Source organism: Cinclus cinclus, chromosome 1 (assembly GCF_963662255.1).
Source record: "Cinclus cinclus chromosome 1, bCinCin1.1, whole genome shotgun sequence".
Taxonomy (NCBI): domain Eukaryota; kingdom Metazoa; phylum Chordata; class Aves; order Passeriformes; family Cinclidae; genus Cinclus; species Cinclus cinclus.
In genome coordinates, this window is record NC_085046.1 from 106,155,073 (window position 1) to 106,173,022 (window position 17,950).

General features: G+C 40.4%; 1 protein-coding gene across 1 annotated transcript in view; it reads right to left on the bottom strand.

Annotated features, from left to right (window-relative positions):
* ZNF521 (zinc finger protein 521) overlaps positions 1-17,950 on the bottom strand; it is a 326,177-nt gene that overhangs the window by 115,958 nt on the left and 192,269 nt on the right. The window contains exons 8-9 of the mRNA XM_062512637.1: positions 9,885-10,016; positions 7,060-7,175 (exon numbers count right to left, since the gene is read on the bottom strand). Of these exons, the coding sequence (XP_062368621.1) occupies positions 7,060-7,175; positions 9,885-10,016 (248 nt within the window). The remainder of the gene's footprint in view (positions 1-7,059; positions 7,176-9,884; positions 10,017-17,950) is intronic.

A 17,950-nucleotide genomic window follows, 5' to 3' on the forward strand; every position in this document is an offset into this window, starting at 1 on the left:
CTGTGCCTTTTTTTTTTCTGCAGCAACTTTTGATTTGCTCCTTTGGGCTGAAATATCATACACCTCACTGTTATATTTACTAAAAAACCCTCAGAAATGATGATTTTAATGTTGACATGTAACATCACTGATATATTTCAGAGACAACATTTGCTGCTTTCAGACTAGAAACCATGAATTTCATTTCACGTTTTTTCATGTCATAAAGATTTGCAGTCATAAGGATTACAAACTGTACTCTATTACCTGATTCTGCAGAATCTATTTAATATAGATCATATGAGTCAATTTGGAGAAGAGACGCATGGGTTATTTTTTTAACAGGTACTTATCTTTTACTAAAGAATACTGCCATACAAGTGTATAAACAGGAAGAACTAGGCAAAATAGGGACACATATTCAAACACACATGCTTTTGGGCATGACTCTATCCCCTAGTAAGAAAAGGAATATAAATTTTTGCTTATTTTTTAATAGGTACTTTATGAGTGTCACTCAGGACAGTATATTTACTTTTCAGGTTTTTTTTTTACTGTTTTTTTTTTACTGGTTTTTACTGTTTTACTGTTCCCTAAGTCTGAATTTATTTTCAAGATTAAAATCTGTATTTAAATGTAATATCCAGCACTTAAGTGCTGTACTGTCTTTGCCAATTAATTCTGTATTTTCATCAATAATATCACTCAAGCATCTGAAAAAGCAAACTCATAATTGTGATACAATTGCTTCAGAAATTTAAGGAATGTTCTCACAGGGAATGTATAAGGGATGTTGTGAACACATTGTTTCCTGCTTATTTACAGGAAAAAGTGTAGAAAATTTCACAGGCTGACTATGGTATGCAGAGTTACTCATAAATGAAGTACGTGGAGACAAATATGACACATTAATACTAAGCTCATCTTTGACAAGCACTATTTAGTGAAATCAAAATGGTCCTGAAAAATTCTGGCACTTTGGGCTTGGTAGGCTTTTCAATGTAGTATAAATATTTATGAACTAATGAAGTACCCACAGGGAGTGTTTACATTTGAATAGGCCAATCAAAGGCGGGTGAACTCACAAGCTCCAAACCTGGAAATTTCTTATTTAGAAAAGAATTACCGCATGAAAACCTAATGTGGCCATAACGCCCCTCAATCCCCAAGAGGGAAAGGACACTGGAAGGGAATTTAAAGAATTTCTTTTTGTATTTAAACTTTGACATTGAAGCAAAAGACTTGCAGGGGAAACACTTAGAAGGTATGTCCTTAAAGAGCTAATGCATGAGTGCCTCCACCTTGCTTCTCTTGATTGCCTTTTTGAGAAAATTTGCAAAGAAAATGATTCTCCCTTCTAGGGGGAAAGACTCTCAAGTCTTAGGAACACAGGTCTGAATTTTTTAAATCTTGAAAGGTATGGAAAGATACTCAATGCACATACTGGTGCACACATACCTGTTTGAAACAGAATACACAGTAAGGGCTCAGGAAGAAAAGCAAACCTGCAATGCATGCAGCTCAGCCTAGTGCCCTAAAACACAAACATTAATTACAATCCCAGTATCTCTGGAACACATATTGTTATTGTATCACAAGATAGAGAGTGTGCATGGTTATGTGGAGCAAGTTAGTGCCTGACCTTAGAAATGAGTCCCAGCCCTTCTGACTCCTAGGCATTTGCTTGGAGAAAAGCAACCTGACAGCCTGCTAAGGACTAAGGCCAACATTAATGAATGTGATGCTGGTATTTAGGCATCAAAAGTGTTTTGTTGAAACTTTAAATGAGGTTATGGCTGCTCAGCACCTATGCTTTTTTCAAGGTTCCTAACTTCAGGCATTTTTGACCTGATTTCCTGATGTACTCAGCACCAGCATCTTGCCCTGGCCTTATCTGCAGCTGGAGGTGCTCAGCACCCTCTCAGAAATAGGCCACTGAGTTTGAAAATGCTGGCCTAAAGCTTTGACTGTTAATTGGATTCTAGGTAGGCTTCTTTTTAAGAGGAGCTGACAAAGTTATTCCCTGCTGACTCCTGGCCTTTGGGGCCTAGAAAGCCAGCATCTATGCTCCACTCCTCACCCTAAGAGCTTGGGGACCTAGAAATGCCAAAACTAATCTCCAATTTCACTTAAAAAAAATGTTTTGAGGTCTTTTCTTTGTGAAGAAAACATCCTGCAGGTTTGAAAGTTTTGTGCCTATTTTTGTGTAAAGAGTATTAATTATTCACGGTCTCCCCTGCTTTTGGGACCTACATGATACACAGACTCAACTACTGTGGGGGCCTTGACAAAACAATCCTAGATGGAGATAGCTGTGCCACTGCTGCTATGGCTGATGCTATTCCTACACCAACCTCTTTCCCAGCTGGCCCCAGAAGGCCTCTGCCACAAGGAGACAACCCCAGCCCAGGTTAATTAGCAGTTTTCTCTAGCTGACCCCCAAATGAGGGAACATAGTGTTTGAATCCCAGCTCTGCCACTGTCTCCACTAAAGGTCTCAGTCAAGCCTTTAGTTCTTGAAATAGCCTAGAGCTTGCTTAGTTCTGCTCCAGCTCAGGTCAAGGGTATTTTAAAGGCTGCTTTAAAATGTTGAGTTTTTGGGAACATTTTTCCAATGCTGAGATCTTTAGGAAGTTTAACCCTTAAAGGAGTGAGGAAGAAACTAGATTAGTTTCAGCAGTGCTAACCTTGGAACAAGAAAATGGTAAAACTGAGAAGGACTCACTTTAAGCTACATAAAACTTCAGAGACTCTCCTATACTGCCTCTGTCCTGCTTTGTTTCAGTGCCTTGTACTGGGAGCTAAGAATGTTCTCCTGCTGTTTGAAGCAACATGAGTAACATCTGCTATGAGTGCTTCATTCTTTCTTTCATCCTTTCCCTGGGGAAGGAGCTGTGTATCTTGTTTTGGTAGAGCTCTGTTGCTGTGGTTTGGGATTTTGGGGAAGGTTTAGAAATCTACATACAGGTATACATTTGTATGAGAAAAGGGAGTCTTTGGCACATGAAGGTGCATCCTGCTCTTAAAAGCATAAGTTGAGGGCATCTGTCGTAGTAAACTTAACTGCTGTGGAAGTTTGTTCCATGGTCTCACAGGCCAGTCTGTGAGGAAGTTCTAGCTCCTGAGCAAAAATCTTCAGTTCTTTGATAGAAATGCTCTCAAAGCAGAACTTTGTCTACTACCTCACTGTTTCCAAATGGGAAGAACTTCTCAGGTCATCTCTGAGATGTGCTTGACCTAGTCCACCAAGATAAGGACTGAGTCTTAGAACACAACTGGACAAACATGTGGGAAGGCAGTATAGACAGCAAGAGAGCTGATTGAATATGCTCCTGGTCTCCTTTGCTACCGAGGGCCAGTGCTGCAGCTCTCTGTATTAGCTGGAACGTCCTACAGGCTGATGGCTTCATGCCCAGGTATTCTGTGCTGATGGAGTCCAGATGGAAAGCAGCAAGGGCGTGAATCACTGAGGCCAGGTCCCTTTTGAACAGGATGAGAAGCAACTGCTGATCCAATTATTTCTTGCCCTAGTTTTCATGTTTCTAAAGTGGGGACACTTAACTACCCCAGGGGCAGCTAATTATTGGTCACAAGAAGTTAAGGAAATGTCCTAATTTCCCAAAAAGAGGTATCATTTTTGTATTGGGCAAAGTGGTGCTGAGATCACGTAATCTTGGCTAGCATCATATTGAAGACTAATTATCATCACTGATAAAACACTGGAAAAATGTACAGTTATTCATCAGTTCTATTGGGTATCAGTACCTTTCTGATCCAGAAACATCTGCATAAAACTAAAGTGAATTCATTCATTCACTCTGGGTAACACCCCACAAGGGTACCTCATTCCTCCCCACAAACACCACAGTATGTTGTGTCCCTTGAAGTGCTCAAGGCCAGGTTGGATGGGGCTTTGAGCAACCTGGTTTTGTGGAAGCTGTCCCTGCTCATGGCAGGGGCTTGGAACTGGATGATCTTTATTGTCCCTTCCAAGCCAAATCATTCTTACTCTGAGGAATTAATATTAGCACTGGAAATAGGAAATAAATGGTTGCTCCTCATCAGATACAAGAGAAGCACAAACACCAGAGGAAACATCTAAACCTATGTCAAATAAGACTAAGGGAAAAAGGAGCAGGCACTGAAAACAGCATGTGGGCAGGAAAAAGAAGTCTTAATAGGTATAAATTCCTTTATCATAATTTAATGAAAATGCAATAATAAACTAGTGATGAGTTTACTTCCTTATCAATTAAAAATTCAGTATTATGGATAATGGGTGGAGAACACTGTTTTAGTTATATCCACCCTCTACAGAGAACTGAATGGTCCATGTGTTAAATTAGAAGATTGTCATCTCTTGGGGGAAATCTAGGCACCCTATAAATGCATCTACCTTTCAGCACCCTTATCTGATACTTAGAGATTGTACAAGCTTATTTCAGAAAAGTCCTTACTGTGTTAAGCACGTCTTATTAAAGCTTTCTATTCTAAAGAATAACCATTTTTTGGGACACACTTTTTCAACTCCATTTCAGAAGTAGAAATATACCATATAGCCTTTTAAACATGTAAGTACAAATATTCACAACTTGAAACACTCTTAAAGCATAAACTCCCAACTGTTACAGAAGGTTTCCATTTGCCTCCTCCATAAGCAGGTAATATCTAAAAAAGTTTAAAGCTGAATCTGTAGCTATTGAGCACAAAGGTATTTAAAGGCAGTGTATGGAGCACAAAGGAAGTGTCAAAAGGATCTTAAAACAAAGAGGAAATTCCTGTAAAATTTCATTATTTCATCTTGAAGGCTGAGCAATACATTGAAGGTTTGATTTTCAGGACTGGTCATTTGTTCTTTGTTCTCATGGGAATCTGGTCCTGTGGGATTGTGTTGTATTCCTAGCAAGTGTCTGGAGTCAAATAATGGAAACTTCTAAAGGGAGTCCTACTTGATTTTTGCATTGAGAAGGAGAGATGCACATAGTAGGAGGGGATTCTTATGTTCCTATAGGCTACTCTTTCTGAACAGGAGCCAGAAAATACTAAGTGAAGAATCACATTGGGCCAAACACCAAATTAAGTCCCATTGTAATGCATATATCTTCTGTATGCTTGAATTAATCCCCTTTAATTATCAGCATAATACCATACATGTGGGCAGGACTTCTATGCTATTGCATTCTGCCCTGCTCTACTTTGTTCACGTTTCCATCCTTCCTTCCCTACAACCACGGAGTGCTGACCCTGCCTTCTAATCTGACATGATCAGCATGTCCTGTGCATGGGAGAAGCACATTAGATGCACATTTAATTTAAAACGTGAGGACCTGCTCTGGATAGAATAAACATACAGCTATGCTGCAAGCCCCAACACAAACCACAGCAATGTGAAAGGATAGAGAAGCATAACCTGGAGGATAGTTGCCAAAGATTCCACTGCTTTAAGTGATAGATAGCCTGAACAAAGCAATGCTTCCTAGAATGTGTTTTAAATGAGAGTGGCCTGAAGATCAATGCATTCTCAGCAAGAGCAGACCCCAAAGCTCAGTACCTACTGCTCTGCCTGAGTGCTTTGCAGCCCTTTCACCAGCCTGGGTAGGTGACTGGAGGTAAGAGTAGAAAGACAGTGCTCCCAAAAAATAAATGCAAATGGCATAATGGCACCAGATTTGTTTTTTTAAACATAATGCATTCTCCACCGAGGTAGGGCTATCCAAGTTAATTAAAATGATAATAAACATAATGAATTAAGTGTATAAGTAAATGAATACCTCTTCCTTTGTGCAAGTGTAGATAAACACAGGCTGTCACTAAGGACATGGAGATGGGGTCTCGTAAGAGCCTTCTGCAGCATGGAACTATCAACATGGAACTATCACTGTCATCTAGCCCATGTAGACCAGAGTTTCTATCTGTAGCAGTACCCTTTTGTGCCCTTCACTAGAAAACCAGGTGCTTGAGTTATGCTGTAGTTTGAATGACTGGGGCTTAGATAGAAAGAGCAAATTCTTTTCCTTAGTTCTGGGCAAGAATAAATTTTGAGTGGAGAAATATGTGGTTTCTTTATTACAACAAAAAAAATGAAGGTAGCTGCCTAGGACCCCATGCGTTTTGAAATGAAAGTGTATTTTCAGTGGGATAGACTTGTTAGGAGGTGGTTGTACACATCATAATTACACTGTGTGTGCTTTGCATCTTCATAATTCAGTTATCTATTCTGCTTTTAAAAATCCAGTCCTAATTCTACAGTTAAAAGTAATTTTTACCTTGTATTCCTGTTTCTTTCTTTTCGTAACTGTCTTTTGCATACCTGCATATTCCTTCCTTCCTTCCGTTTTTTTTCTTTTTTTCTTTCTTTCTTTTTCTTTCTTTCTTTCCTTCTTTCTTTCTTTCTTTCTTTCTTTCTTTCTTTCTTTCTTTCTTTCTTTCTTTCTTTCTTTCTTTCTTTCCTTCTTTCTTTCTTTCTCTTTCTTTCTTTCTTTCTTTTTCTCTTTCTTTCTTTCTTTCTTTCTTTCTTTCTTTCTTTCTTTCTTTCTCTCTTTCTCTCTTTCTTTCCTCTTTTCTCTCTGTCCTTTTGTTTACTATTAGCAAACAGTATCATTACAAATCTGACAATGCCCCACAAAAAGACATTCATTTGACCCTATTTTTATTTCCCACCAAGTCAAAAGAGAAATTCTGTCTACTTCCCTCTTTGTCATCACTACACTCCCACTTCAGTGCATAGCTTTTCACAGTTAAAGACAAAAGAATACATTTATTTTCCATTTCACTGGTTTACTGAATGTTTTATGGATATCCAGCAGAAAAATAGGATGTTCATTTCTGTCTCCTAGAGAATACCTTGAGCTGCAACAACCTACAGTGCAAGAATCCTGAAATTCAGCTCTGTACCAGGTGGCTTTCTGCCAGCACCTTTTTGAAGCAGCATGGGTTGAATCACCTGCAATTCCTCTTGACCTTCTCTAATTCCCATCCTGATGACAGGCAAGTATCAGAGGAGGTCATGGCAAGTACAGCTTTGAACTCAGCTATCAAATACATAATGCTATTATAACCCCCAGGTAACAAGTATGGTACCTGCAGCTCTGTTTGGAAGAAGAACTTCTGTGGACACTGTGTGCAGTCATAGATCTTGTCCTCTTGTCCATGGGCTGAGAAAATATGCTGCTGCAACTTGTTTGCTTGGACAAACACTGAAATATTAGACAAAGAACAAGTTTTTTCATTATTTCATAATGTAAGCGAAGTGTTTTTTATAAACAATCTCCCAGTAACATTGAGCAATTCCAGGATGTAAAATTAGGCAGGTGAATTCAGATTTCACCTTACACTGTTGCTATAATGTGTACCAATGAATGTCATTTGTCTACAAAGTGTGATGCTTCTTCTAAAACAATTGAATTGAAACAGATTCCTGGTGTAAGGGGGAAAAAAGCCCAACAACTGACCAAGAAAAAAAAAAACAACTCTGTCAGGACAACCAATGAAGATTTCATCTATGAAATACCTGAAAATGCCTGTTCAGAATTATTTCTTCATGCTTACTGCACTTTGAACACACACAAAACTTATTTCCTAGCAACCAACAGGTTTGAAAAGCACAGATGCCAAAGTCCTGTTTACTGTGTGTGCCTAAAGTTAAAGCTAACAAACAGTTCTGTATTTAAATGTGCTAATGTTAAAAATTATATCCCACAGCTATACTGGGGCAATGTCTATAAATGTGAAACAGAACTGCAGGTAAATTCTCTTTGGATACTTTAAGATCAACTCTGCCTACACACTGAATGCAAGGGTTTCAATAATATAAACATGTTCAATTTTAATGACTACAAAACAAGGCCCTAAGACTGTGTAACAGTTTACCTAGGAGACATACTATTAATAATTAAATTGTATATGCCAGAGGCAGTGTTTGGGTTGGCAGCACTGACTTCTGATGGATGCCTGGTGCACTGTGACCTAAAAAAGTTTGCATCTACAATATTAATCTGTATAGAAAGGGAAAGGATTTATTAAAGATGCTGGCATTTGACTTTGACTCCACTCCTAATCATTAAAATTATTATAATTGCAAGGCAACAAAAAACCAACAGAATATTGTTCTGATGCATTTTAATCATATTTCTCATTACCCTGGAAAAAAGAAGATCAGATTCCATTTTCCATATAAAACTTATATTGGTGATTTTTACTTCTTGTTAATATTCTAGCAAGATGTGCTGAAGTAAATTAATGGCATATTGCTAATAAAGCATCATTGTTTGTGATTAATGTTCACTGTCTATTTACCCCATCAGCAAAAAGCAAGGAGTATTTAGCACAGATTGGAATCGACTTATCTCCATACTCTTAACACATTTTACAAGGCTACTGGCTCAGAAATGGAAGGATTAGTTCTATCAGGGATCTTGGCCACATGGAGAACCCTCAATACTCTCTGAGGGTTGGGTACTCTCAACAAACCCAAGTTTTTATGTTGCATTAACAACACCTCAAACTTGGAAACCAAAGATCCATGACAATACATTAACTAAAAGATCACACCATAATGTGCAAAAAGAACAACAACAACAACAACAAAAACCTAAACAAAAAAACAAACCAGAATCAGTACTAAAACTAAAAACTTAAAAAAATGTCTAACTGAAAGAATTATTTAACACAGACACTTTATAGGTAAACTGTTTGTGGTGGTACTACTCAAGCTCAGACAACCTGTGCAATGAAGAGGAACTATGTATTTTTTAAAATTTTATAACCCACAGAAATGAGTGAAACCTGAACACAGTGAGGTAATAATTATCACCAGCCACTGTATCTGAAAGATGAAAAATTCAAATTTAATTTTCCTCGGTAGCACTTGCTTAGATTTCACTGGGCATGGAGCTGCCAAACAAAGAGAAGTAAAATGAAGGTATTAAAGGGTCTATTTGCTTATCAATGAAAATCCTTCATTTCCATTAATGGAAAACAGAAACCTTGAATGGCTTCCAGAATTTGCATGCCATTGATGTGTGAATACTCAAAGTGTGTTTTGTCATGTTTGTGATTATCTTTGATTTTCATCTTTTAAAGCAAAATTAGGAATGCAAGCTACATATTAACACTCATGTTTTAGGTTATCATTTTATGAAATGTTCTGTTTGAAAAACCTTAAAAAAACCTCACAACAACTCAGTAGGCATCCTTCTAACATGTTTTCATTTCCAACAACAGCATTTTTCTGTTCTTCATTATGGCCCAAACATTGCAGTGCTTAGCCCTACTGGGTCAAGCTATTTTCTCACTTGGGTTTTACTACTGAATAACACCACTGACTCGGGGAGGATTATTCCTCACTTGGACTTGTGTCAGGGGGGAGCAGAACTTGACTTGTGGCAAGATAACATGGTTTGCTTTCTAAAGCACATTACAAGGGTGTTTCTCCTCACCACAAGCCAACAAACACACGTATGTGGGCTTTCTTACCCCATCACAGGACAATGCTGCTGCATGGGCAATGCCTGGGAACTGGGGTCAAATTCTGCTCTGGGTTTTATTGGTTTAGATGAAGCATCTGTAGCTTTAAAGCACAAATTTATGGACAGTTTTAACCTTGGCAAGTTTGAAACACAGAAGCAATGAACGAACTCTGGAAGGTAACAAACTATCACTTCTGTAATTATTAAAAAACCTCAAACTTCCCATAGAAGATCTTGAAATGCACTTCTTACAGATGGATGACTGACCTTCCAAGGAGCTCAGCTTTCTAAACGATTTCCAATCAATATTACTAATGAGAAAAATGTAGCATTTCCTGCTAAAACTGACCTAAAGCCAGCACACGACATTTTTTTTTCAGGGAGTTCTGCAAGGTCAGGCTAAGGGCATGACTGGGACAAGCAGTGATGGGCTCCTACCTGTAAAGCACACTGGACATTTGAAGGTGCCCCCCATGCCTTCAAAGCTGTGCTCTATCAGGTGGCACTGAAGTTTGGCAGGAGAGTCGAATGTCTGATTGCAGAGTTTGCATTCATGGTTCAGTCCTTCATCTGCAGGAGAAATCAAAGGAAAATTGGCATTCACTACAGCCCTCACAAAGAGAAAGACCAATACAATATGTGAACTGGAGTGACTTTTTTGTTTTCCTAAGCTCAAGAGACTGGAACTCCCCTCAGCACCTACAATTGCTGAAGTGTTCTCTTACCCACAATGTTTTGGAATGTCCAAAGCTTGACTGGGCATTCAAAACACAGATTTTCCACTTACAATTAGCACTAAGCAGGAATGCAGAACATTAGCCTTCCGTAGGAAATGATGACTATGACCTGAAACATCATTTCTTAGCAGAGCCACCCAGTCACGACCAAGTACAGCTGCAAAACAGCACGTGAGGAATTTAATGCTGATCACACACCATCCTGTCTACCACAGGTAAGAACTGTGAGTGCCGCTTTTGGCATTCTGGCTGAGGTGGAGTTTCTTGCAACCAGTGTGAGAAGGGTGGGTAGTTTATGCCCTCACATCACTCCTACTCCACATTCCCAGTCCTGTGGGCATACGTGAAACCTTTTGCAAGCCACAGGATTTCAAACCTCCCTTTCTGACAGTCCTGGATTTTTTTCCCTCTTCTATTTGCATTTCTCCCCTGAACAGCCCAGGAAAGTCCCCATGCGCCTTCTGACACGGCTTTCCCGTCCACGTCCTGCGGCTTTAAAACCCTTCCCACTCCCCGCCGCTTGTTCCTCTGCTTCCTCCCATTGTCCTCCAAGGCCGGCTGGTGCCTGGCACCAGGTTCCCTTCCTGAGGGTGCTGCAGGATTCATCCACTCTGCCATGAGGGCAGTCAGCGGCTGTCCTACTTAGAAACAGTTGCTAGGTAAGAAGTGGCTTCCAGCCCTGCTGCAGAGGCCTCAATTCCCAGAGCGCCGCTTAGAAAAGGTCCTTCTGTATGTCACCCGTGTGCTACACGAGTAGCATTGATCTCACAGGTAAATACTGTACCTGCTTATTAAAAAACAAGTGGGAATGGAGTGCTTGGCGACTGGCACGGCTCCCTGCCGTTTCTCAGCTGGGAAGGAACAGTTTAGGAGAGCGCCCTGCCCATGCCAAACACCTAAATTCCAGGCTGCCAACATCCCGCAGGACACAGCGCTGCCTGCAGTGACAGTCAGCGGCTCTGGTGACGGGCATTCACGAAGGATGCTGAGAGCACAGACAATGCTTTACATCCCACGCGACAATCTGGTGCAAAGAGAACACGACATGGTGCTCCTGCAGCTGAGTGGGGGCACACTCCTGCCCAAAATGACCCTTAGTGACTTAAAAGGATTGAAAAAAAAAATGACAGTGGTAGCCCCCAGCTTTCACTTCTTGTTAGTCCAAAAGCTACATTTATCCTTTGCGTAAGTCATGGCATCTTTAGTCAAAAAAGCTACATTTATCCTTTGTGTAAGTCATGGCATCTTTAATCAAAAAAGCTACATTTATCCTTTGAGTAAGTCATGGCATCTTTAGTCAAAGCGGGGGGAATTAGACAAGTGTGAGCTGAGGCAGGTGGTGGTGGCCGTTCTGAAGGTGGGACTGCTGAAAATTACCATTGTGTGGTTTCTGTGAGGTGTCAGAGCTCTTCATAAGGAAAAGGGACAGTTGAAACCCATCAAAGACAAAGGTTTACACAAAATTACATCATTCCCATGCAGACACAGAAAGCTTCCTTTCCTTTTCTACCCAATCCTTCCTGAAAGCAGTGTTCCTGACTACCTCTGTTGCATACAGGTAAAGCCTAAAATAAAATAAAATTAAATTAAAAATAAAATAAAACAAAATAAAATAAAATAAGGGCCTTATTACCCTTGTAAAATCATGGCTCAGGCCTGGTACTTAGGTGAATTATGGGAGAGTAACTGAGCTGGAACAGGGGTAGAGAGATGTGAGAGACATGCTGTGTGACTGCCATGTGTCCACATCGTGGTGTATGGTGCTTGGCTGGCTTGGGCTTGTTGTGCCTTAAAACGATGTGAGCTGATAAGTGGCTAACTGTTTAAAAAGGCCTGGCTTTTGCAATAAAGCAGTTCTCCTTTGCACCTGCCTGGGGAATCTGTGTCGCTCTGCATCGTCACATACCTCTACATGCTGCAGAGCTTTTAGAGGGTGTGAAATGGGAGGCCTGCTCTGAGTGTCAGCTGAAAAATGTTGGTAGTCCTGGCAATCCCCTACCCACAGACTGTTGCTGCTGAAATGCCTGTGTCTGTTACCTACATGAGACAGAAGAACTTGACTCCCAGCCTGCCTGACCAGGCACCAATTTATAGCTGGATCCACTGAGGACTGCTGTCAACACAAACTCAGGCAAAGGCTCAGGTCGGTCTCAGCTGTTTTGACACCATGGCCTCTCTGGAGAGACTGGAATATGGCAGCAACAGGGCACAGGCTGCTGAGGTACACGTCCCACCCAGCCACATACACTGGTAGTCAGGTACAATGGCTGATAAAATCCTTTGCAAAAGACTCCCAGGGGAAGGTTAAGGCTAGGTGACACTTTCTCACCTTGTAGGGGACACCTTTTGTAACTCTTCATAAAAAAATTAAAAACTATTTGTCAAATATATGCTAGCTACTTCATTAGCAGAGAAAATTTTAGTGAATTATCAGGAGTTGCCTGGGATTTGGCATTTTCCATCATCACTGACAAACCCTTCCTGTGTGTTCTGCTTTTGCTAGCCCTGAAAGATGACAAGTACAGCCCATGCAACCCCCACCAAGGAGCGCATGAAGGAAAAGGACCTGGCATACTCCAGTCCAGTAGGTATAAGAGACACAGACACATCCTCCAAGGCAGGTTGTAAGCTGTGTTCTTCTAACAGGCAGCAGCCCACAGCTGTGGGCAAATCTGCAGAATAGCATCCTGAGGGGAGGAAGAGGGTTCAACAAATCTTGAATAAACACCTCTTCTTTCCTGAACTTGCTAATTAGTTAGGAGGACTATACAGACTGACACACATTTCTCCTATATGCATATCTTTGCCATGGTCTTTACTGAACAAATAGTTCTGGAGACGGTGAAAGCTCCCCACAATGGACAGTTACAAGATAGGAAGCCTGTAAGGTGAAGCTTCTCCATCAACCTGTTTGTGCTGATACACACAGTCAAAGTAATTAGGACAAAGGGAGCTCCATCTCGGGATCTTCCACAAGTCAAGGTGAAGATAATCGATGACAATTCTCAAATCACAGAGTTACTGTTGGCAAAGTGTAAATGAAGCATGCTAATCATTCTTGAGCACGGGAACACAGCACAGGGAGTTCTTCAAACATTTCAAGGAAGAAAGACTTCCAGAAAAGAAATATTTTTATATCACACTACAGAAAACAGAGAAGGCTGTTTTTTGTCTTTCCATTCATTACCTTAGTTGATGAAGAAAAAAGTAGGAAGAAAGGCATGTACTCCTCATGCCAAAGCAAAACTAATTTTAATTACACAGAAATTGTTTTTTGTTCAAGTAGACCTGAACCCCATTAAATGTGACCCTTATTGTATTTCCCATATTACTCAGATCCAAGGTGATCTCCTGGTCACAAACATCAAAATTGCTTTGATTATTCTATGTTGCAAATATGATTTTCCTAAAGGCTTATAAACAGGGTTTGAAAAATCCCCTCACCCACTCGCCTGGGGCAGATAAAAAACTTCCCCAGGCAAGAGACATCAATTTATGCAGAATCTAAGCTTTCTCTTAAAAATAAAATGCTTTTAGTCTCCAAGTTCTAAAGACCATATTTAAAATAAGACTACATTTGTATAACTAAGAGAAGAATATTATTCTTAAGTCCCACTGTTTTCACCTATTTTGTGCACATCACCAGCTTTGTTACATCCTTGGAACAAAAGGCAAGGTTCCAGTCCCTGAATTCAAGAATGTGAGACCAGCCATGATTTAAATTTAAGGAAGACAGCTAAGGGTACAGAATTGGCAGAAGAGTCAGGAGTGCTGGCTTCCATTCCAAACTCCAACACTGACATACTCTTATCACCTCGGGCATGACAGTGTGACCTGTGTTTCTCAGACTACCCATCTTTAAAGAAGAGGTGCTAAATTTTAATTTCTACTTTCACAGGCTGACCTAATTACTACCCTTTAAGACTTTTAATATGACCATGGAGCTGGAGAAGAGTCCAAGACTATCTACCATACTCAGAAGACCCAGAATCACTGCCATCTGACTTTGAAAAGGTTTAAGATTATATTTCTTGACACACAACTTGCCTGGATCACACAGCATGCTGGAAGGATGAGGGAACAAGGCTTTGTCCCTGTTCTCTACTCTCCATAGGCAATTTAAAAGCAGGGCCAGCCTTTTATCTCCCACTGGCATGAAAAAAAGCTAGGATATGGCATATCTTGCAAAGGTGCCAGATGTGGAAAGAGGATGCAAAAGGCTCTGTTTACACAGTGGCCCCTGTCTAGCTCTCCATGTTTAGCAAACAATTCGATAGGGTGCTATGGAAGTGCAAAATATGATATCATTAATAAATAAAGGGCCAGTGAAATGTCACATTTTCAGTTTCCATTTGGGATAAATCTGAAATGGAATGGAGTGTCAGATACAATCCAAAGAGCTCTCCTTCCCTGCAGAACAGAGCTGCTGCTCTTTGCTCTTACTCAGGAAGAAAAAAAATAAAAAAAAAATTAAAAAGTGCTGAGCAGCTTTAAAAAATTCAATCAAAATAATCTGCTCTTTGGAAAGGTGGCGGCTGACAGTAATTGGAAAATACTGTCTGACTCATTTATTAAAGTGAGATTCAGAGTCAATTGATTTAATAACCATTAGAATATTCTATTAAGGATATAATAGGTTGGCACAGCCCTATTTTTTATTAAGAGTTATAGGTAAGAAATAAGCAATGCTATGGAATTTTAGACAACTTCTGTATGGATTAGACTAAAAATATGGCTTGCAAAATAGGTATAAAAGCAGCAAGTATCAGGAGGAGGAATACGAAAGTACATTACAGTGCAAATGAGTTAGCTGGAGGATGAAAAAGAAATGAACCTTTAATATAAAGCCTGCACTTTTCCAAATCCAACAGAAAACTATGCATTCTGCATTCCCTGGTGTGGCACATCGTAAAACAAGTCAGCACGTCCTTCACATTATGGGCCCAACAACGGCATGAGGAAGGCAAGAACAAAGTACCCACTGTACAGAACAGAACTGGTGCTTACTGTTACCCTTACGTGGTTGGGATATGAGCTTGGACATGGTTAAGACCTTGCAAGATGGATGGGAATGGTTTACCCACTGCTCACAGTCAAATGAGTTTGATGCATGCAGAATTTCTGCATAAGTAAGCAGCTTTCTATTTGTAATCTTAATTCAGATAGTGAGAAAATGTAAACATGAATCAATTCCAAATAAATGCATTTAATATTCATATAAATGTTTAATATTTACACAAATATTAAATGTTTCAATGAAGGCAGGTAGATTTTAATTGAGGTGCAGCCCATTACCTCAGCAACTAACTTGACAACTAGCTATAAAAGCAAATATAATCAGTCTTCATGCTGAGCGTATACTCATATTTGGGGAGTCTCTTTGTATTGGCTACCCGTGTACTGCAGAATTACTGAACAACTTGTACAGGCAGGATGCTTCCACTTGCACCTCACTCAGAGCCAGTGCTCTGGATGACCTAGCCCAATTTGTGTTACCAACTCAAGGCACAACTTGTTCATTTCATGGAAGGCCCTGACATTTCAATATACACTTTGAACAAGTGGAACCCTTTAAGCAGCCTCTAGACTAAGTATCCTATGTTTATGCTTCTTACTCTTCAATAAAAACAAAACTAGAGAAGCTACAAGCAAATGTTGACTGGCTGACTTAGATGCAGATGTTAAGTCGTAACCACTGGGGGACCTCTTATATTGTCTGATCAACACTACAGCCATTGCCTAGCACCAATGTGTAACAGTTTATAAGTAACTCTTTCTCTTATTCACCCTCCAGATTGTCCAGAAGGGTCCTTGTGCCTTCTACTCTGAATAAATCTATAGGCAAAGGTTCTAGGATGATGATGTCCTCCTGATAAATCATCACAAGGCTGGGCCCATGCCCAAAAGCATCTGCTAAGAAGTCATGTAGAATCTGCCCTCCACCACACACAACACAGGAATGAAATGGCCTGCAGGCCCTGTTTTTCGTTTTTTTTTTTTTTTTTTTTTAGGTTTAAAACATGCACAGCTCCCACATTCAATGTGTTTTCTCTGTAATTTTTTTACTAAGGAAACCATGCCCCTAAACCAATTTCTCCTTCTTCACACTGTTTTCACTCTTCCCTGAGCTAATTCTGCAGCACACATTTATAAGCCAGAGATCTGAGGAATAAAGAAGCAATGCCATGGATGACAGCTAACCCCTTGGCTACAACATCTCACATGGAAAACAGGGGAAGGACAAAAACACCATGCAGCACTGTAATTTCCAGAGTGTACAGCCATTCCTACTTCCTAGCTTATAGTGCTGATCTTATGTGCATCTTTTAAATTCTACTGGCCACACACCTTCACAACTATCAGCCTCCATGTGCCACTTCAGACAGCCTCATTCCTGCTAAAATTTTGTCTTAGCATCTAGTGTAGCAAGTATGTGCATGACATGTACCTTCACATGCTAAAGAAGTAACAAAATGCTAAATAACAGCTCTTCCAAGCATGGAAGCAGAAATTGAACGGTACCTGAAATCTCCAGCACCCCAGTCATAATTTCTCTCTGACTGTACTAATGCTTCTGCCATTTTCAATTCCTCAAACATTATCACAACCCCTCAAATGAGAAACATGATCCGAACCACCAAAGTGTTAATTTTGGAAGCTGACATGAAAAGCATGGGAATGTAGTGATAAGACAGTAAAGGCAAAGCATACAGCTAAAATTTGCAGCACGAAGAAGAATACAGATGGAATTTACAGCTGTGAGAACAACCTGCCATAGAAAACCAGTTTTTGTTAAAATTATTCAATCCTGGTGGGACAGGATGGAGGACTGGATGGAAAGATAGAAGTACACCCGCGTTTCTCCTAGACTGTCCAGGGCAAGTCACCACATGTTAGGAAACAGGAGGACAGGGGAAGGACATACCCTCCTTCCTCACTCACCCTCTAGGCAGAGTTATCCTGCACATCTTCCCCCTTGTGCCACATACTACTGCTCATGTAGATGCCTGCATGCTGATCTGTGTTTATGCTTAATACCACTTTAAACCAAAGTCTTGATGCTAGCTGGAGAAACTCAAAACATCAGGCTGCACCCCAAGCAATGTCTTTCCCCTTGCCTTTTTTTCCAGTTCAGAATGATTTTTAGGTAAGACTCTGCCCATGCCAAGGAAAGGTGGTAGACAAGATTCTAGCAACAATCCTAAACTCTTGAATCACCAACAAGTGTAGCTTCTCAAGGGGAAGGTCCTCTCAAGGACACTGGCCTTCAGCAGCAGGAAGAGGATGGGATCTGCATTGCGCTGCTGAGGCCAGGCCATGCTGACTCCCAGCAGCACTGGGTAGGAAACTTTATTCAAAAAGCAGGAAATAAATCCTACAGACTTCTGCAGTGTACTGCTAAAGCTACAGCAAAGGGTGCTGATTGATGGAGTGACAAAGAGCTGGGATCCACCTCCTCGATTAACGCAAAAGTTCATCTCTCCAGGGACAGATTCTGAAATTAGATCTGCTTAAGGGAAAGCCAGTCTACTGCATCTTTCATTCCACTGTATTTTTGTCTGAAGCAAGGGATGCATTTCACTTCACCAACTGTTCACTTTTTTGCTTGGTTGCACTCACTTTGGCTGCTTGTAAGTGAACTCTTCTTACCACATGTGCCTTGTATGTTCTATTAAAGCCACAAATTGTCTGGCTTCAGTGAGGCTGGATGAAAATAAAAGAAGGGAAACTGGCAGGGTCTATTTCTTAATAAGTGTCATGCATTCA